This window comes from Poecilia formosa, unplaced genomic scaffold, assembly GCF_000485575.1.
Source record: "Poecilia formosa unplaced genomic scaffold, Poecilia_formosa-5.1.2 Scaffold254, whole genome shotgun sequence".
Classification (NCBI taxonomy): domain Eukaryota; kingdom Metazoa; phylum Chordata; class Actinopteri; order Cyprinodontiformes; family Poeciliidae; genus Poecilia; species Poecilia formosa.
This window is the reverse complement of record NW_006800193.1, coordinates 79,313-102,109: the sequence shown is the minus strand read 5'-3', so window position 1 is coordinate 102,109 and position 22,797 is coordinate 79,313. Positions and strand designations below refer to the sequence as shown.

The 22,797-nt window shown below is 39.1% G+C and overlaps 1 protein-coding gene across 2 annotated transcripts in view; it reads left to right on the top strand.

Moving 5' to 3' along the window:
* Positions 1-22,797, top strand: part of ncanb (neurocan b) — a 157,067-nt gene that overhangs the window by 92,029 nt on the left and 42,241 nt on the right. For both annotated transcript variants that reach the window (XM_007570033.2, XM_007570032.2), the window contains exon 10: positions 10,231-10,347. In XM_007570033.2, coding sequence (XP_007570095.1) covers positions 10,231-10,347 — 117 coding nt within the window. The remainder of the gene's footprint in view (positions 1-10,230; positions 10,348-22,797) is intronic.

Below are 22,797 nucleotides of genomic sequence, written 5' to 3'. Positions count from 1 at the left end.
GGACGTAAAGTGCAGCAGCAACAGCTAAAGTTTTATATTTTCCTTGCTCACAGATTCAGGTTGAGCTGAGTGCAGGACCAGCTGAAATTACAGGGAAGTTTGAAACATAAATCAGAGCATATCACTGCTTTCCATTTTATGCTCTCATCACATTCTGCCCATTTCACACCCCACCTGGTGCATACATTAGTTAAGAGAATTGTGTTTGCTCCAATTTCCAGTTGAGAGAAAACACATCGACAGCGAAACATCTACTTTTTTTTATAAAATACTTTTTCAACTGGTGTTTTATGGGTCTATTTTGGTGCTAAAAAGCCCAAATTCAGTCAGTAAGTTAAAACTGGTTAAAAAAAACATTGTAAATTTTTTTTACATATTCTTGACGCCACTCTAAAATATGATCTGAATGTAATTTCCCTGTCCACATAATCACAAATGGAAATACTTGAACACTGATTACTCGATTGTGCACAAATTATTTAGATTTAACACGTCTCTATCTGTATGTTTGGGTTTTCCTGCACATTAACTGACCTACTGTAAGACAAGTCAGTTCAACGTTTTCAATTTGCTGCACGTCGAACACCAAACGGAATAATGAGAATAAAAATATGCTAACGTAGGGGTAAGTCCTACTTTGTAATGTCTTGAAAATGTCCTGAAAAAAATAACCAAAACACATCAATAAGAGCTGGAGGAAAAGACACAGGATTCAATCTGCATGTTATGAGAAACTACAGCAGGTTATTTCCCTGCCAATAATGCCTTTTGTTCAGGATGAGCAGGGATGCTACCAGGCCGGTGTTGTAACGACAGACTCTCAATTTGTGCGTCAGTCTCACCGTGGAGGCCAGCGGATCGAACTGCCGACACATTACTCCTCCCTCATCCCTTCCAAGCCGATTCACTGTGATGCTCGAGCTACAAGGTTCTCACTGCGAGCACATCTGCCGCTTTCTGCTGTCTCAGGCTTCTGGCCGTGTAGCTGCGCGGGCCGGAGTCGCGCTCTCTTCTGAGTTTGTGTGTTTTGCTTGTGCGCGTTTGACAAAAACAGTGTATGTTGCTGAGAAGAAAGTAATTTACAGTAACTGGATGTATCCGGGAGGAGGGGGGGGAAAAAAAGAACTGGTAATTCTCAGAGCTATTTTACCGTAATTCGTTTTTTCGTGTTTTTCATTTTTGCGTCTAATAACACAACATGGCCTTTCAGAGATATTCATGAATGTCAGAGAACATACGGGACGAGTCGGGGATGAACACAAATTTAAAACGGGGCTGGCTTATAAAAGAAAATCTCGACTTTAAAATATTTCATAAGATATCGATCATGATATCGAGCAGACATGTATATCTGCACATCTTTGAAGCCCGTCCAAATCAATTGAGAGGATGGTAATGGAGGTTGTAAATCAGAGCAGTAGCTGAAGATAACTATGGAGGAGCTGCAGATATCTTCTGCTCATGTAGGAAAATCTCTTCACAGGATGACGTTTTGTCAGCGAATACAAAACTGTTGGATGCTGACAAAGACTTGAGACAGAGGAAGCGGTCCCCCTTCCAGCAGGATAACAACCCTAAACATGCAGGCAGAGCTATCATGTCTATAAGATGTCAGTATGCAAAGCTATTAGTTGCATCCCCAAAGGTCATGCAGCTGAAATTGCAGCAAAAGTTTGTTTTCTAAAGTTTTAACCCGTGGAGGCAGTGAAGACAAATGCATTCAACAATTTTTAGATTCTTATTTGCAAGATATGCTGGAAACCTCATGTAATTTCCTTTCCTCTTCGAAGAAGAAATTACGCACTTCTTTGTGTTGGCATTAATGAAAACACAGTATGAAAAGTCTATGGAGGCTTTTCAAGGCACTGTACCTTACTGGGTTAACTTGGAGCAGTAAAGTGTGAACCGAATTAACAGCGGTCTAATAAGTAACTGGCAAATAATCTCACAAATAATGACTGAGTTGGTCTAAATATACTACACGGGCAACAGTTTAGAAATGAAATGCTGTGCCTGACATAGCCGAGCAGATTCAGCATCCGGAGATGTTTTCATCCTCTGACACTCTGTTACACAGACACATACGAGAGTGTGTGTGTGTGTGCGTGTGTGTGTGTGTGTGTGTGTGTGTGCAGTTGGACTCAGAGCGCAGCATGTGGTCAGAAGAACTGAAATAGCGGCTCTGACCCCTGCTGTGCTCATCAGTCCTAGTTTGCCAGAGTCTGCAATGCTCAGGATCGGTACAGTCATGACAGCACTGTGCCTCCTCCATGCGCAGCCTTCCCTTTAAAACATGAACGCACTTCCAAACCGTGCAGGAGGCTTTGGGGGGAATCCGGAGACGCTGGTCGAGGTGAAGTCGAGGTTCCATCGTTTCACTAAAAATCACTTTTGGAACCCGGTGGTTGCTCACCTCACCTGATCTTCAAGTAGTGATGAAAGAGCTGTACAGCCACATGCACTGATTGACCTTCCTTCTTTTACTGCATACGTGTCTCTCGTTTTAACCTTTGCAGTAATATTTTTGATTTTTGGAGCTATTTATTTAGAAGAAATTCTATTGCACATTGACATAACAACCAATGTTTATTTCAAATAATCCGTTTTTACCTCAATTTGATTTTCTGTTCGAACGTCAGCGAATCAGTTTTGATCAAGTCCAGATGCTGAAATGCACTGAGGATGCATTTCATGGAGCAGTTGTTTTTTTTTTTTTTTTTTATTGTTTATTTGTATGTTTTTAGGGTAACGGTAACTAGGACTTCATCCTTAACCAGCTGGTCTTCCTCTCTGCCTACATTATCCATGGAAGAAACACAGCATATCATATCAATTGTGCTTGAGCATGAGCTTTTAGTTTATATTGTTAAAATTAAAGCAACAGGAGAGGCAAACATAAAAAAAAAAATCCAAAATTAATTTATTTCCATGTGTAATAGCCTCTGCTGCGCATACATAATCACACACATGCACAGCAGTCACAAGCTTTTACATTTTAAATTAATTCCCACATCAATTATAAATATAAAAAAGTGAGTTTCCCCTAAAATTTTTCTAGTTAAAGTTCTCATTATCTCCCAAATCAAGTTTTATGAATGAACACGGTCAAGTTGGAGTTATCCAAAATGTTGCTGCTGCTGAAATGATGTTCAAATTGGCAGCAAAGCAGTGGCTAAATTTGAAAAACATGAGACCTGAGGTAACATTTTAATAATGGAAGTAGACTGGTTTGACTGGTTTATTTTTCATCCCTGATTACTATTTGGCATTTATTTAGAATGACAACCAAAGAGCAAAAGCCTTGTTTTCAGTAACGCGGAGTCTTCTCTTTTGGGACATTGACTTCAAGGGAAACTGGTTCCAGATTTTAGAGTCAGAATAACAGTCGTTTGGCTTTTCTGGTGACCGCCGTGGCGTCTGCTGACGTCACTTGCTCCAACACGCAGATTCATCTTTTTGCCTCTCCTCTGCCATCCTCTTGCCCTCTCTTTCTCCTCACAAGCCAGCTCCGTAAATGAACCACTTCGAAGAAATCCAAGGATGCGCTGGGGTCTTCAGCCCCATATTAGACTGCATTTGGGTCTATATTTCAAAAATATGGGTCTCTTGTTTCCGTCCCTGACTTGTTTAGCTTGCTGTGGCAGAAGTTATAGCTCGTCTGGAGCAAATGAGCTGCTTGATTTCGGAATGCTGCCACGTGACTCCGGCCTGAAAGTTTTTTTTTGTTTTGTTTTGTTGTTTTTTACAGACTTGTTTCCAGAAGGTGCATGTATTCTCTTTTTCCTTAATTTCTTCAACCATTTGCCCACTTGATTATTTCAACTTATAACAAATCAAATGACAGTTTCCTATTTAAAAAAAACAGCATAAGGTAAAGCTTGTCTTGGAGCAGGAAAATCACAGAATGTCGTTTCACATTACTTTTTGCTGCCCCACACATTTCAACAAGCTTTAGATGTTTTGCAACGTTACAATCCCTAAAACTGTATTCTTGTAATTCTCTATCTTGTTATAGATAAATGTAGCTGTCACAACATTTTCTGGTAAGACATACTTCAAGTTTTTATTTCAGTGTTTTAAAATCAATACCCCATGTTCTTATCTTTGTTCAGCTCAGTCGCTGAAAGCTCCCGACTCACTGTGGGCTTTCCAAACGGAGTCAGACCTTCAAGGTGAAATATAGTTTCGCTGTTATGAGGCCACTTTTGCCGATGCATAATTCATGCCTTCTTAAATCATACAACACATGTTTTTGCAGCCATCATGCAAGTGACGGTATGAATATTTTACACCTCGGACTCATCGAGCTCGCACAGCGCCCGTTTAAGACCTTACTTTGGAGATTATTTCCGCCGCGCATATGGCTCCAACCATTCTGTGCTTCAGTACCTCTTAGCGACGTAGTATGGCATTAAAGTTTAAAGCTCTTCTCGGGCCCAGGTGATGGCTTATCACTTTCATAGAGGGAGCGACACTTGAACAGGCTGAAGCATGATCTCTGTCTCAGCAAAGCTATTACAAGGTTCACTGAGTATAAGCATAGCCACGCCGCAGCTGGATGAGCAGGTGTTTATATACACTGCATGTGCAAGTTTGCTTTTTTTTTATGCGTGTGTGTGTGTGTGCATGTGTGTGTGTGTTGCACATTTATACATGCAGAGTTTATTATTACGGCATTCCAGTTGAATTTGGAAACTACTCAGTTTGAGAGTTTTGGGGGATGTGCAACGTTGCATACACATGTTCCTCTGTTTGGTGCGTCTCAAGGTTTTCAGTTTGCCAGAAAGTTTTAAATTTCACAAACTTCGCCGAGTTCAATATTTGTGGCAGATAATACCGAATGTCCCACAATCTGGGACCTCGACTCCCAAAGCTGGATCTCTTGGGAGTCTTATGTAATCTCTCTTTTACTGTGTCTGCCCTTCTCCGTTTGTCTGTTTCATCCTGCTCTGCGCAGGACATCCATGCCCTTCTTTGGACTCTTCTCTCTTCTGTTTCTTTTTCTGTGTGGCAGAAGACAGACACAAAGTAGGGAATGGGGAAGCAACCTATTTTAAGACTGGTGTGTAATTAATCATAAGCTGCAGCCAGCATTAAGACATGAAGAAATGTATGATAGCTTCCCTCTTCCCCCCCAGATGATGTTTTTTTTTTCTCTCACCCTCTTCTTCATGCTAAATTTTAATCCTCTCATCCCATTTTTTATTTTTTTTTGCAGACCAGGGCGTCTCCCTATCCCATTTCCCGTCTTTCATGCTCTTTTAATCTGTTTTTCTTTTGCATATTAAAGTTTTGCTCAATCATCCCTCATTAAACAGCAAAAGGTATTGGGAAACTAAAAAAAATAAATAAAACGTACTAATATAAATGTTTGAACACAAAACCAGCCGCGAGAGTTTGTGTATTCAAGCTAAGCATTTTGTTCGTGGTAAGATGTTGCTTTCGTCACACGATCGATTCCTGGAGTTTCACCACGGAGCCTGCAGGCTGTTCTTCGTGGACAGATGGTGATGAACACAGCCCCATTTGGGTGTAATAAGTCGTTACTAATTGTCTGCAGATTGGATCAATGTCCTGTTCTGTTGCAGCTCGGCTCACTGTGTCACCACAGACAGCGCGACCGCCATATTTCACTTCTCGCAGATAGCTGCTAGAGGACAAGTCCTCTTAAAGTCATTATTAAGGCAATTTCGCTAGGACCAATTTAATTAGGCTGAGAAATGGTTTCTTTCAAAGGGCAAATTGGACCAATAGGAGGACGCTTTCAGAGACGTAAGAACATGCTCAGCCTCAGAGGAGTAAATACAAACCATCAAAATGTTCTCAAATCCCAAACAGCTTCGAATGACTGATGATTTTTTTTTTTTTTTTTTTAACAGCGGTAAAAAAAAAAGTGCTGTGTGTTGCATTAATGGAGATTGCAGCAGGAGCTGCAGCTACTTTATCACCCACTGTGGAATGACTGACAGCAGAAACGGCCGTGAGGAGCTCACGTCTGCGGCTCCTGAGACCTTACTTACTATGACAGCTTGATGAACTGGTGCTCAGCTGTCAGCTATACTCTATGTGTACCACCACCACAGTTTTTTTACTTGGAGGACACATGTGTCTGTCTCAGTGGTCACATTCCTGCTGTTTGAGGTGTTATACTAATGCTGCATGCAGGGATCCGCAGACGAAAGAATAACGTTGTCAGTACGCTGCCTACTACCCTTCGAAACAATCTGCAGGAGATTTGCATTTTGAAAGGACAAAGGCAAGACTATTCTTAGCACTTGAACTTCTTTTTTTTTTTTTTTTTACATTACAATCTTGGGCTTCTGTGTGTTGTATAAATGAAATACATTGTGGTATATGGTTCCAATGTGAAACAGTGAATATCTTTGCAAGGTTTTACCATCACAAGTCATTTAACCACATGCAACTGTTGTCACAAATCAGCCTTAAGGTATTAAGCTACACAACAGCAGTGACGCATACATACCACCAATGCACATACATACGTTACACATACCGTTCATTGTAGTAGAAGAAGTTTTCCACCATGTAGCAGTCAGAGCTTTTGCCAAATTATGTCCGTTTTTCCTATTTGCATACAAAATGCAACATATATTTCAACTGTGTATGCTGGATTAACGTTAATATACACCTAACTCATAATATTAATGAAAATCCCAGGTTTTTATAGATGTAAATAAATGCCGGCAATGTGGGGCGATGACTGTGAAGATTGTAGAACTGTGCAGATTTACATCTCGGTAAAAGCAACATGAAAAGAAACTGTGATTTTTTTTTTTTACTGTAATCTTTTAGTTCTTGGGGGAGAGTATGTTCTCAAACACTGGACGCCGTGTAGGTGTTATTGTTCTCGATGGAAAATCGTCTCGCTGTCCACATCTGCCACCCACACGGCTGAGTCGGTCCTCTGAAATTTGTCGAGTTTGTCATTCGCAGCCAGACTGTTTGTCCCACCGCAGCTAAAAGAAATGACACTGTCGCCCTACAATTATATAACATGTGGTGTCACACAGAGAAGAGAAAAAAAACAAAAACACAGACAAATGTGGTTCTGTTCGTTGTGAGCAGCAGAATTTGCAGTTCAATTCTGTGTCCTGTCAAAGTTGGCAGATTTTTTTAATTTTTTTTTTGGTCCAAACAGATGAAACAGGAAAAAGAAATACTAAGTTCTGACAACTGACAACTTCTTTGTTTTCAAATTAGCTTTTTTGTTGTTTTTGTTGAATATTTTCATCTTAAGTGAAAGACTACAAATCAAATGAATATGGGGTTATTGTAGAACTTAGTAAAGTCAAACCGATGTCTGCGAAACACCTTCGTACGTCTCTTTAGGTCTATGTTGGGTTTGTACATTTCATAAGATCTCGCTATCCTTCATGATCCAGGATTATAGAATACTGTAGTTTACATAATTGTAGTCTAGCAGACTTCAGATGAGCATTCGAAACCTTCATCTCAGTAATTATAATGCTGATGTTTGGATTATTGAGAAAAATAGGATTTTGAAGGAAGTAGTTTTACTAAATGTTTAGACGAACCAAAGAAGTCCCAAAGATTAAGTCTTAGTTGTCTGCAACGTGTGGCTCTTTGGACCTTCCATAGTGGCTCTTAATAACTTCGGTGAAAAATATCAAAGATTCATGTCATGGTTTTAAACAGTTTTTTTTTTCAGTTTTTATTTTAATAAAATACCTGCAATGAAATCTCCTAACAGAATGGCACTAACAGTACCAATTATATTTTTATATTTGTTGTTCTTCTCATTAGGTTAGAAACTGTCCCCCCGCCCCCCAACAGATATCAACATCCCATAGAAGACGATGTATCCAACATGTTTTACAAAAGTTTTCTGTTTTTATTTATTTTAAGCCTAAACAGAGAATTTTTTTTTTTTTTGGTGGGAGGAGTTTAATTCATGTCCTGTTCAGTGAATATTTCTGAAACTTTACCGTTTATTTCCCCTGTTTCAGCGTTTCCAGGATTTACCCATAACTTCTCCTCTGTGCCTCAGCTCCCTGTTCTGCCTCAGCTGTTGCTCATCCCCTAATTTGACTCATTTGTTTTACATTCCAGTAACGACATCCCCAAAATTGAAACCTCTCCGTTCACTCGCTTTTGATTTAGATCCCCCTGTTGCCTCAGTCTGTGCTGACCTTTACGTCTTCTCATTCCCATTCATGCACCTTGTTTTTTTTTTTTGTTTGTTTTTTCTTAAAGTCATTTATCTTTATTACTCAACTGCACCATGATTCTGCCTGCCTCCTCCTTCCACTTCGGTCGTACACTTTGCAAAAATGCATCGGGTTTCTAAAGCTTACGTGTTCTTTATGGCGTTGTGTAATATCTAATTATCCCCTAATTAAAAAGTGGGCACTTGCACAAGCTTTATTCTAATTTGTTCCACAAATGTTTTATTTGTTTTCTGTGCTTTTTTGCTGCTATTTTTAAACTGAGAAGTTGAGAAAGTACATTCTTAGAAATTATATTTAGCGATGTTATCTTAGGATGACTATCTTAAAAGCTTATTTTGTCATCATACCAACTTAGTAATTAACTTGACATGGCAAAGCTATAAATAAATAATTAGTGTATCCTGGCAAATACAGTTACAGTAACCTGAATGAGAACTGAACTTTTTCAAAGTGACTCTTGGGCATGTAGCATTTCACCAAATCACAGGCTCCATGGAGGGGAAGACAAACTTCAACACAAAAGAATCGTAGTGTGTTGAGAATGTCCAGATCTACTTTCCTTTCATAATTGAACTCCTCCCAGAACACAACATTCCCATAGTGTTGACAGCGGCAGCAGAATGCTGTGGGAACTATGCTCTTGAATTGTTGGATGAAGACGAATGGAGCTAAGTTTTGATCAGGACTGTAAGAAAAGTGGTTTGGAGACTGCTGCATAAAGTTTAACACCAGGGTGAAGTTTTCACAGGACAAGAACTTTAAACATGAAACCAGAGCTGCCGTAGCTGCTTAGATTAAATCACAGTCATGTTAGAATGTCCCAGTCAAAGTCCAAACCTAAACCCTCTTCAGAATCTAAAGATTTTAATAGCTGTTCACTGAAACTTTCCAGTGCGACTGAATTTCGAGTTGTTTTGCAATGAAGAATGGGTAAAAGCCTCCGTTTCTAGATTGCTTTGCCGGCCACAAAAGAACTAATGCTGGCTCCACTGTGTGAAGCTGTATGCATCATTTCCCTCACATAAAATCAAAAGAAAATACAGAAAAGTTTGTGGAATACAACGTATGTGTTGTTTTTGTCTTATAGCCCCGTAGTTACGGTTAGACATGTACGTATCTTGATATGCACTCGCTTATCTTTGCACACGTCTGCATGAATAAACAAACTCACACCTAATTGAGGGCATTTCCGTACTTCCACATGTATTGCACTCTGTGCTCCGCTCTGCGTCCCCCATGCTCATACATCATTAAGTGAGTCTGGGTGTTATTACGGAAAAAGAACGCCGTATATTAGATGGCTTGACAGATTGTGTCAGGGCCGTGCAATCCTATCAGGACTAGAAATTAGAAAGACACTTAATCTACCTAGTGCCTAACAGTCTCTCTTTTTGCACACATAATAGTAGGAAACTCTGTGATAATCACTCTTTGCCCTAACTGTCCTTGTTGTAGTCTCCTTCTCTCTCTCTCTCTCTCTCTCTCTCTCTCTCTCTCTCTCTCTCTTTCTCTGTCAGTCCCCTTCTAAAATTTAAGAGCAGTGATTATAACTTAATCCTCTCAATCTCCAGCATTTATCCGCCAAAGCATTTGCCATGAAGAGAACACGGAGCAATTGCCAGCAACCTAAAATGAGTGTACTGCACTTGGTGCACAACGGCAATATATATAGAATATAAATGGATTTCTCCGCCACTTATGAGCAACTAATTAATTTGGACATGAACTCACTGGGAATGCTTGAGTTGCGAGAGAAAAGAACAACAGGAAAGAGGGGGAACTCTTTTGAACAGATATGATCTTTCACCTTGTGTAAAGAAAGAGAGGCGAGGACAAATCAACGTTCTGTCAGCCCACTCTGCTGCTCCATCTCTATTAGACAGCCTGGGCCGTCTGTCAGACAATGACTTGCTGCTGCTCATGTTCCAGCTAATTAAGGAACATTTGTAATTCTTTTTCTTAAAAAAAAAAATAACTTGAAGTTAACCTTCCTATACCTTCTGTCCATCTCTTTGTACAGTGGAGAGTAACCCGTGTCAGACCAGCCCCTGTCTCCATGGCGGGAGCTGCCTGGAGGAAGGCGACAGCTACAGCTGCTACTGCCCTCAGGGCTACTCTGGAGAGAACTGCGAGATCGGTAAGTCTGGGCCAGGTGAAGCCAGAGTGCAGACACCTCGTAGAAACAACGGCCGCCATATGCTGAGGCTAACATCTGTACTCAGCCGTGCAGCGGATTCGTGAGGAAAAATGCCAGCTTCTCTCTGCTGGCTTTGTTTCCAGTCTGTGCCTGGAACTCTGGATCCAATCTCAGAGGCGACTGGTACGCTGGCAGGTCCAGGGGTTTTGGGCCAGGCTCCCTGATTGAAAGCAAAAAGGGAATATCCATATGCTGGAAGCCAGTCGCGTGTGACAGAGACTTTTGGTGGTGTAGATGCTCAACTGTGTGTGCGATTATTTCCGCACGAATGTGTGTGTTTTCACCTTCTGCCCCGTGAGAAGTAGGCAGCTCATCTTTCCACTCAACTGTGAGATGGGAGAGTGTGGCTGGCAGAAAATGACGGTGCAGTGATTTAGGTGTATGAGCCTTTCTGTCCGTGTGTGTGTGAGTGTGTGTGACAGAGGCATGCAAGGACAGACTGTCCACAGAGGAGCTGTGAGCTCAGCGAGGGGTGGAGTAGCTGATTAAAGTGCAGTGGCAGCAGGCAGCACAAACTGCTGCAATGGCAAGACGGAAAACAACAAAAGAAGGAATAAGAAAATCTGTGAAAGAGGATTTGGAAAAATCACCAACAGCATCTTGGCTGAAATTAAGTTGCCTCTTAAACAAGTCAGTTCATTATATCATTTGGATGAAGTGTAAACATCTTTCATACATCGCGACGCGTTGTCGCTGATTTCCAACCAGCAGCTATGACCTTCCGGCACTTTTTCAGCTGTTTCTGATTGCTCTTTAAGAACTACTGAGTACAATAGGAAGACGTGTAGCACATTGAAAACGTGGCGAATGGCCTCCGAAGGACTCCGAAGTGTGTTGTGCTGCCGTCAGTCGTCCATATACACATTCAAACACTGATTTAGGTAAGCTACATTGTAACCGACTGACGGAAGCGAAACTGTCATACAGTCACTGCAACTGGATCCTCTGACCATCACCAGAGGACGGGCAGAGCAGCAGCTCAATCTGGCAACTCATCGGTATCGTCAAAAACATTTATTTTATAGCCTTCATGTCAAAAGTAGTCAACAATTATTTATTAGTCATTTTGTTGCATTCTATCCATTGTTCACTTATCCTCGGATGTTTGTTGGGAGTGGAGATTATTTCTGGTTGCTACGTTTAGCGTGGTTAGCATTACAGAAATATTAGTTTCCGTATTTCCAAGGAAGGAATTTCTTACCCCAAGTCAAATAGTTAAAAAAAAAAAATAAATCCATCGATAGAGATTAAAGTTGTTACTTTGTCTCTCTCTCTCTCACTTTCTCTTTCTCATTCTCTTTGTCAAGCATTTCTTCTGTAGATTTTAAAGAAAAAAAAAAACCGTGACATTTCACTTTATTACAATGAAGACACGCTTAACCACGTCAGAGGAGAGCCTTCATTAGTCAGCTTTGGTATTTTACTCGGGTCAGTCAAATATTATATGACACCAGATTCTTCTTACACGGGAGCTTGACTTGACTTGTGAGGTCATTTCATTCATCACACACAATTCAGGAAAAGTCAGAGAACAAAATTCTGAGAGGCTTGGATATAAAGAGCAGTAAATTATATGGCATGTTGGACCCAGTCAGCTCAAGTGCATTTCCCAATGATTTGTTTGGATATTAGCTTATCCAAGCTAATGTGATCGTTGCATAAGTATCTTGTTCCTGACATTTGCTTGGCTTGGGTCATAACGATTCGCTTGATGGTCAGGTCACGCTTTGGCTTCTGTGGTGCATTTGATAAACCTACAGTATTTAAAGCCCGTAGAAAAGGAAACAAGAATGCGTGATATAAAGTTTTGTTCATCTGCTTACTGTAATCTAAATAGATGAGTTGGCAGCTTCCCCTGTTGAGCGTAGAAAGAAAGAAATTGTCCTTGAAATTCTCCACCTTATGTCAGCCACTCAATGGAGGAATTTAATTTCGCCCACTGTTTAGCCATATCTCGTCACCATACGTTAGAGTCAAAGCGTATGAGATCAGTAAATTGACAGCTTTTTGGTTCAGCTCTTTCCTTAACGCAAGAAATTGCCGCATTTACTCCGTCATTGTAGATGAGGCCCCAATCCATCCATGTCCTGCTCCGTCCAGCTGCTTATAAATTAGAGTCTTGAACTCGTTGCTCAAGGCTGAGACTGACCCGTGACCTGGACAGAGGAGTTCACCCTCATAACCTTTTGCAGTAGTTTTCTTCTTTATTTTAACCCTTCATTTTCTGCACTACTGTAGAGTTTTTGTTTCTGTCTGTGTTACTTTTGATTATCTCAACTGTTCATGGATCAGTCCATTACTCTGTGTCTGTCTATCTATCTGTTGTATCAGCTCACTCGGGTTTGCTGGGGGCAGGGGGGGAAGGGGGGGTCTGGTACCTATCTCAAGTAATCAATGGGCAAGAGGTCAGAACATCCTGGACAGGTCAGCAGTCTCACCAGCAACTAAAAGCATTTCAGGCCGGAGCGATCGTTAAATCCATTTGGGGTGTCAAGTCTGCATATCGTTGATGCTCTTAATGCCTTTCGTGAGATTTTTTTTTTCCAAACCGTGGGTTTTAAAATGAGAGTGTGAAGCATTAATTTCTTCAGGGAAAATATACTGCTCAAAAAAATAAAGGGAACATTTCACTTTAATTTTGTGTGTGGCTCCAAATGCAGGCCTCCATTGGTTAATAAATTTGATTTCCATTGATGATTTTTGTGTGATTTTGTTGTCAGCACATTCAACTTTGTACAGAACAAAGTATTCAATGAGAATATTTCATTAATTCAGATCTAGGATGTGTTATTTGAGTGTTCCCTTTATTTTTTTGAGCAGTGTATTTCACATCCATTCCTTGTTTTTTTTTTATTTGTCTTTGCAAGACGCTGTGTTGTTTTTTTTTTCCTCAGACTTGTTTTTCCTGAGGTTCGCAGACCTTTGTTTTGTTCCTTTGTTTCAGTAATTATTAAGTAATTGCTAAAGCAAATAATTATTTGCAGTAAACCTACAGGGTGTTTCAGGTTTAACATTCCACAGAGGATCTTGATGTTGATGCACAACCTTGTTCCAGCTTTTATTGATGCAAAGTTGTTGCAAACAGCACTCAATCTGGCACATCGATTGTGGCTCCTGGGGAAATAACTGTGGGTTGAACTGCTTAAAAAATATGGATTGCTTACAGGAACCACACTATGCTAGATATGGATATTGAAGAAACTCCAGTTTAATGTTTTTGCCCTTAGTTCAGTCTCAGTTTATCCTTTTACATTTCTTAAATTAAGCCCTAAGAGTTAAGAGTTCAAGGTTATCCTACTGCTTATTCCTCAATGCCTTTATGTTGGAGCTCCGTAAACCTCATTGATCCACACAGACACAACACTGTGAGCGAGCTGCGGCTTTGGGGGTCACTACTCAAAAAAGGTCAAAGGTTAGATGAATAAGGTCAAGAAGGGCATATTTTCCTTAGGCTGATTATCAGTAACCTTTAAAGGCCTGACAAAAGAAACCCCCTCATTATTCACTTGGAGATCAATCAGCCACGGGATTGATCACTTTTAAAGTTAAAAGCATGTTTTACTTACACACACAGGCTTTTATAATGGCTTGCTTTTGTCTAGATTATTTGAACGTTTTATTAGGTTTAAAAGAATTGCAGCAGTTTTCCATAGGAACCTGAAGTAAATGCTGACATTTATATCAGGGTAGAGATATATGAAAGTCCATTAATACTATAATTTTCTATTAATTGATTACTTCCACGTCCTTCTCCCTGGGGATATTTTTTTCTGGAGAGTTTAACTGCACTGTATTTTTAAAGTGTTTTCATGTTGATTAATCAGTGTAAGAGCTGTGCAGTTGATGGTTTTTATGGCCGAAATGGTTAATTTCCTCAATCAGCAAATGGTTCAGTTTGCTTTTGCCAGTGCAACGAAACGCTGCCCTGAGCATGGCGGTGCTCATTGTAGCGCTCAGGGTCTCCTAACCCAAAATGTATTCAAACCAATACAGGACTCACTACAACATCTGTGGTAGGCAAAAGAAAATACATTTTAAGCCAATATTGCACTTGAAAACCCCAGATTTTGCCCCAAAACACTGGACAAAGATTGTACATTGATATAACAGGTAACATTACTTTGTACTTTGGCACAGCTTTGTGGTTCTGCCACTTCTCTGGCTGCTATGAAAAGAATCTCAACAAATTCCTTACAACAAAATCCCCCCCGCATTGTGGTTTTATCGACAGTTTTCCCACCTGAGGAGACACGCACACCTCCAAATCGCATAAACAGGCAGGTTACTTAGATACCAAGTGATGTTGTCGATACCAGTTCTTCAGGCTGCAACTCAAAAGCTAAATTTATTTAGTAGATTGTCAAAGATCAGACCTGGATATCATTTTCAGCAGTGAGAGTAACACATTTTAAGGTAATTATGGTATAACACAGAAAATGATCTCATCATGATCAGAAAAAAGAAAAAAAACAGATTTCGGATTTCCGCTTATATTTCCTTTTATCTTTCTATAAAATAATTGTAAAGGTCTTTTACAATTAGAGGTGCAACAAGCTAAAAAAAATTGTATGAAATTTCAAGTTGCACTGTATCTATACAAATAACTACCTTGCATGCACCCTCTGATAGGTGGATTAAAATGCTTTGCTTCCTCCTGCAAAGAGGCTGAAATCAGTTTAGGAGGAAAAGAAACCTGTATTTATAGGGAAACGCAGGTTTCACTGTAAATGGTTTATTAGAAGCCACACATGTGATTCTCATGGCGATTATATAGTAACAGGAAGCAACAGGATGGTCAAGGAAGCAGCAGAAAACAATATGTACCTATTTAGAGTGCTGAATGGTCATGATTGCTTTCACACTGAAATAAGGTTTTCTAAATTTGCTGCAATCCAGAGACACTTGAACTTGTCAATGAGAAGCAGTGGGACATTAGGTGGTCCTAATTTTATGTAGAAAGATAAAAAATATTTAATGGAGATAAATGGATTTTGGCCTGCCATGTGGTTATAATTCATGAAATGCAGCATACATCATCTTTCTGTCTGATAAATCCTTTCTTTTTTTTTTTTTTACTTAAACCGCCAGTGGCTGTCAGTCAAGACACAAGCAATATTAATCTAAAGTTCTGCATTTTTTTCAGAATCCCTCTGATGATAAACTGTAGATCCTGCAGCTGAATATAAATGATTAGTGAGTCAAGTCACAGCTTGGCAGCTTTATGGCTCTGTGTTATTGTGACAATATTACATTCTATTGTTCCTCTAGCATGAATATTTGTTTAGAATTGCATGACATGCAGACGGCAGATTTGATCCCAATGACTAAGAAAAAAAAGGTAAAAAAAAAAAATAATAAAATTGTCTTTTTTTATGACATCTGACAAAAACAACCTAAAGTTTTATACTGAAGGAGTTAATGCCCATCATTTCTCATGCCACACCAACAGTGATGGCTTATTTCTTCTGTCTGCTTCATTTTTCAAAAAGGAAATGCAAACAAGTGCATTACACTGGATCTTTCCGCATGTTTTGCCTCCGTTTATGAATATTCTAAATGTTTCATTCAGAAACGGTTGCCGCATGATTTTTAGTCAGTTTAAAAATAATACGGTAATGAGCCACGCTTACTATTTTGTGACAAATAACGATTCCGTAGCTTTAAAACGATTCTTTAGCAAATGCATCTGTTGTGGAAGTATAAAAGCAGACTGACCAAGGAGAGTCTAAACTAAAATCCAGTCACGCTTTTGTTCTGCATGTAATTGCAGCTTAAATTCAGGCTTTTGTGTTTATATTGCAACGCTGTTTACAGTTATCAGTTTGTCACTAAAGGCGGTTTTCTGTGCAGTTTATCCTTTCCTGTTCTGACAGAAGATTAATTCATTCTAACACAAACACTAAAAGTAATATGCAGTCATATTCAATGAATTATAATATTAGTGAAAAGTTAATGTGCTTCAGTAACTCAGATGTCAAATAAAACATAGACTGATGTAATAAAGCTTTTATTTCTGTTAATGGTGACTATTTCTGGCTAATGACATGGCATTTAAGATTTTAATATTTAAAAGAAATTATGCAGAAATGTGGGTTTGATGAAAAATATGTTCAATAGCAGCTTGAAGTTTGTTTTTTAAAGGCACTTTTAATCTGACAGAAGAGCCTCATCGGAAGCCATTTTCAAATTATGACTAGACTTGAAAGGTGTACATACATTCATTCTTGAGAATAGGGAGAAAATGGGTTTTAATTTTCCCATTTTTTTTTAAATTATTTCTCAACCTTATGTATGCAAATATGACAAATAATGTTTAGAAAATATGAAGATGCTAAGGTACAGGCTCCCAGTTGCAATTTTTTTTTTTAAAAATTACATTTTTAATCGACCTGACCCAAAACTTTGTCATCACCATCTGACAAAAATAAATCGAAAATGATTTTTAAAATACCCCATTAGTGATATTTTTACTCAATTTACAGACAAATGCTTCTCAAGAAATAAAATAAATATTATTTAAAACAAAAAACAAGAAAAAGTCCATCTGATGGAGTTGACAGTGCATGACGGAGTTGACACAGAACTGAAGGTGGTGACAAACTAGTGAGTAAAATGAAAAACTCGGTACATGTGAAGTAATGCAATTCATGTAAAATACATTAAAATGAATTAGTTGCACAATTAAGTGAGATTTGACAACAATTTCACTGAAAGAGTCAGAAAAACTCTGACGGAGTTGACATCTGACGGAGTTGACGAAATGCCAAACTACCTCAATTTATATGATGTTATTCTGAAGGAGGCCATATTGTAGCTCGTCAGGTCCATGAAATCTTTACAGTTTACCAAAATTAAGCTTTTATTTCGCAAAATTTCATCAAAGTTTTGTAAATTGTCAGTTATGGAGTTGACACATCATGGTTGTGACAAACAACTTAGGAATAAAACAGAAGAAAAAACTAAAGAATAACTTAAGCTAACCGGAGCTAACTAGCCCTCCTAGCAAAGGAAGAGAAAAGACAACGTCATGGGGTCCTCAGAAGTTCTGGTGCCCCCCAATAATGCCTTATTTTTTTACATTCTTTTCATTTCTGACGGTGTTGACAAAAACTAAGGACAAATTTCAACGGAGTTGGAAAATATCTAAAAATTATTTTTAATTCAATTTATCGATACTTTTATAATTATTTATATGACTACTTATACTTAATTGTCATAATATATAATTTTAGTATTTCTTTAATTGTTTTAAACTATAAGAATGTATTGAGTTCTGCTCCTGGACAAGGGCTTTTACAGGCATCATCCACCGACTACAATGTTTAAAATAAAAAAATATTCAGCAAAAAAAAGAAAAATATACATTGTAGTGCTCACATGATCCAGGTTAGTTTAGTTAGATATTTGAAAAAAATATATTTTGTGTATATTTTATTCAAATTTCATGTTTTATCCATAGGACCTGTTTTGTCCCTATTCTCAAGAATCAAACTTATATTTGCTTCTGTTAATAGAAAGTGAATGAATAGAAACAAAGATGGTCATGATGTGTAGCAAAGCCACACACTGCATTTTGCAGGTTGTCATTTGTTTCTTTAAAGATTTGATCTTTTAAAACATCAAAGATAACTAAAATAGGCCAAGAATTAGGAACAATACAAAAAAAAGCAATGAAGTTCCAAGACCTTAAAAATATTTCAGATTCAAGAACCTAGAAATTGATAGGATTTCTAAGAGTTCGCCGTCTGGGTTTTTGCTTGGTCAGAAGCGCTCTGTTCCTGCTCTGTTCAAACATGGATTTCTGTGGAAAAAAAAGAAAAAAAAACGTATTAACCTGTCTCATCTGTCTCTTTTTGTGGGTCAGGAAATCGCTTTGATTTTAAATGGAACACGAGTCGGGCAAATTATTTATGGTCAGCTGCTGGAAGACCTCAATCAGCCCATCTGTCCACAAGTTAAAGCGAGAGACAGAGAGCTGGAGGGTGGATAAATTCACGCCGTCACCCATTTATATTCCGCTGGATGACCAACAACATTAATAATATTAAAAACAGGTAATCGCTGCTGTTGTTTTTTTTGTTTGTTTGTTTGTTTTGGGGGGGTGGGGGGGTTTCCAGGGCTTTCCACAACAGAATCAAAATAAATTGCTTTTAGATAAAGTGTTTGTTTTGGGTTTAAACTCAGTCTGTGGAGTGAGGTCAAGATGGTAATTGATCCTGCTACACAGAGAAAATTACTTTGGTAACTCTGTTCCTGCTTTCCATTATTCAACTCCTGCTTCCGCCACATGGAGCTTTCTCATGTGTGGAATCCCATCCAGATTTCTATTTATTTTTTATTTCCTCATTTGAACATTGATTTAGTAAAAAGAAATAGAGGCAACTGTGAGGACGTTAAAAAAAAGATAATTTTTGGTAAAGTAAGTTTTAACTTCATTTTTTTTCTGAATTAGACATTGATAACTTCATTTTTGCAAAGAATTAAGTCTTCTGAATTAAAGACTCTGGGTGAGGAATTGTGAGTGATCGTCTCTGCATTCACAAACAAATTAAGAATTTTATCATCAGATGCAATTATATAATTCAAGTGGAGACATCTTTTTTAACACAAGGTGGATTGCTAAAATCAGGTTAGTAATAGTGCCTTCAGGCAGGATTCTGTTCATCTATCCCAGAAAGACGTTTAGTTTTATTTGAACATTTAATAACATTTAGCAGACGATTTAAAGGATAAAAATCAATTCTCTTAATTTCAACTCTTTGAAAGTTTTACTCACAGGAGATATTCATTTTGATGTCAATTTCAGCTAAAATAAATTTCACATCAACGTCTCCCAACAACAATCTGCATGCATGTTCCACAGGTTTGGTTTTTCCTTGGCACAAAACTTTCTGTTTGTTTTTTTGTTTTTGTTTTTTTTTTTTAACCCGCAACTTTGCACATATTCTTGCCTCTCTTCCAATCCTGCTGATTAGATCTGATTTATATCTCCCACTTTTCTTTCCCCTGGCGGTTCTATATCTTTATTTTATCAATTGTCAATTTTCCGTTCGTCAATTGATTTCTCCGATCCAATTTTCATATTTCCACCTGAGTTGCCACTTTATTTCACCCCAATGTTTTTCTTTCCTTATTTCATTTTTTTATTCCATCTACAGCACCATCCATTTTAATTGGCACTCCTGTTAAAAACAAGCAGAAAGCCTTGCAAAGCAAAGTCGTCATTCATTGCCCAAACTGGGGGGGGAGAGTGGAGGGGAGTTTGATTGGGGGACATTTTAGTCCAAAGACCTAAAGCTTTTTAACCATCTTTCCCATCCCTTCTTCCTGTGACTGTTCCAGTACATTCCAGTGCTATTTGGCATCAGCTATGGTAAATATTGAAACTGCTCAGCACAGCAGCCATCGAGCTGAATGCAAGCATGGAGCCACCTCAGCACGTCTCCAAAGTAACACATTTCATTTTCTGCCACGTTTCTTGACTCTCTTCCAACCTCTAACCTCTCCCCCTCAACACTTCTCTTTTTCTGGCTTCATTCCCTGTTTTTTTTTTTTTTTCTTCCATGCACACTATTTTCCTGTGAAAGGCCAATGCAATTATTCATCGCTGTACTTATGCATAAAAGTAAACTTATCGAAGCTACTCGACTCACTCACATACACATTCCAGTTGCTATATATACTCGCGGTACTGCAGCAGAAATATATTCTGCTGTCTCTCGTGGATCTGACCTCTGACACTTGGCACCTGTTTTGGGCTATCATACAAAAAAAATCAATATGTACCAGAGACCGTATATGAAGCTGATACATAACTCGTGTTCTAGGAGGCTATAGAAATCTCCCCTGCTACGTTTCTGCATTAACTAATCCATCCTCTGAGACGGCCTCATCTCATATCAGCTCATGTAATTTGGTCTGAAAGATTCATGAGTTCAACGCTATTAATATCGTTTCCCGGAACCGACCTCGCCAAGGCGCCTTCCACCGATCTGTGCAATGAGGTCAAAGACGGGGGAAGGGCAGGAGGTGGTTGAGCGTGGTTTCTGTCGAATTGTGGTCTACTGAACATCAGTGGCGGCTGGTGAGAAAAAAACAAAATTGTGGTGGAGCTGATGTTGCCCAGGGATTTCCTTTCCTACTCCAGCATAAGGTTTCAAATGATCAGTCCTGAAATGATGACATTTCTACAATAATATGCCATTCTGCATACAGAAAAGTAACACAAAGGGTTAAACTAGCTAAAAGTAAAAGATTTGTTGAGTAACTTGTGAAATAAGTGTCAACGGCTAAAACCAAATCAGATTCAAAACCGTGAAAAACTAAACTAATGCCTCCGGGTTTAACTCTGAACAGACAAAGAGCTAAATTCTACTAGAACTGAAGAGAATCGACTAATAATGCTGAGCAGCAGAGGCCTTCCTACCTAAAAGAACTAAATCACATTGGTGTAGGATAAAATGACCACGGCTGCAAACAAAAAAGTAACAAAGAAACACACACAAAAAAACTTAGCCAGGTTCTGAGGAACAAAGACACCAAGCGATCCTCCTGTCAGTGAAACCTTACAGACATGAATGTTCATAGATCTGAGTCAGCAAACGGGTCTTCAGCTCCTCCTTGTACATCGCCACAAAACAAAACGTCGTTATATCAACCAGGATGTTTGTCATAAAAGGCAACATGAGCGTCATCGTTACTAATAATAATAATAATAATAATAAAACATTTTAGCAACATTTATCCAGAGCAGCATTAGCATTGTGCTAACCAGAGCTACATAAGCATTAAATAAATCTCTTCAACAGTCAGGACTGATTATCGGCAAATGATAGCACCTGAGGAACGGAAAAAGTAAACAACAAAAAAAGAGCAGACCAATATGTTAGCTAAAACTAATAAAAGATACAGAGGAACAGAAGATGTAACTTAGTGGACATCTGGAAAATCCTCTGGCGTCGTGCAAAGTGGAGAAGTCAGATTAACAAGCTTTACCCCCAACTTTATCAAGCGATGACGCAAAACTTTTTTGCCGTAATTCATCAAATTTTGAGCGCCCCAAAGACATAAAATTCAGCGATGCTGATTGGCCAAATGCTTATCAATTTGCCATAGCAACCACAGATGATTGGTTATACTTAGTTTATTTTCTGGGGTGTGATCAGCATGCCATTCTAAAAGTTGAGAGAAATGTTTCTTTCTGTGAACCTGGAGCGTCATCTCATATAACATATTAAAATGTCAAACTTTTTTTTAATATTTGTCTAATCAGTTGGCTGAAAAGAGCTTAATCAGATTTGCAAACCTGCTGCAAAGGGGGAAAAAAAAAATCAAACGTTGGCAACACAAATGACAGGAAAATTTGAAGAGAGTGCACCGCTTACTAAATTTCCCCAACCGTGTATTGCTGTAGTTTATGTAGAAAGACAGATGAAACGCCTTTCGTTCGTTATGTCTTGGTTTTACCCTTTTTGGCACCAAATCCTCAGAGTTCCAGAAGTTGCATTTATACCCTTTTGGGGTTTATTTGGGCCCCAGTTTTTTGACCTTCACCCTTCTGCCAAGCACCAGGCAAATGATGCATCGCTGCATGTGCAAAACCTAAAAGCTGACTTTCAGACCGCTATAGTTTCACCATAAATTTAGGAGCTATTCTCATTTCTCCCCCACGGTACTTTTGGTGAAATGCCTTGCAGCCACGGCGGTGTGAGGCCGATAAAACTACAATCGACTCAGCGAGTCGAATCCAGTGAGTCACGCACGAGGCTGAATGTGACAGTAAGTGTGCAAATGACAGAAGACGTGTCTTTTGTGTGATTGATGGCTTGCAGTTTGTCACAGTTTGTCACAGTTTGTCGGCAGCTGAGGGGCTCTTAACAGGCCATGATTGGCTGGCACAGCCTGCGTCCCCATGCCTCATTAATTCCTCCGTGCCCGTGGAGTCTTCAATCAGCATTAGAGCTGGCTATTCCCCTTCACCCCTTTGCATCGTTTGTATCATGTATGCTCCTGCTCCAGAGCTGGAAGGCCAAAAGATTTGGTACTGATTAGAGCTGCCAGACCTGCAGCTCTTTGAGAGGCTTCGCCTTCTTTGGATAACGAAATTAACACAAGAAGACACGCAAGATGCATGCACCTGGGCACTGTGTGACACAGTGCAGCTGAATCGCCTCCAGATTAAAGTTACGTCGCTTTCATTAAAGAAAGGACTGTGTGCAACAGTTAATTTTCAGTTTTCAATCAGGGTGGACACTTCCTGCTCCCCTCACTTGTTTGGACAATGAGAAGTAAAGGACATACTGAGTGCAGAGCTGAATGAGAATGAGCTGCATGATGTGTTGCGTGGGTGTGTGTGTGTGTGTGTGTGTGTGTGTGTGTGTGTGTGTGTGT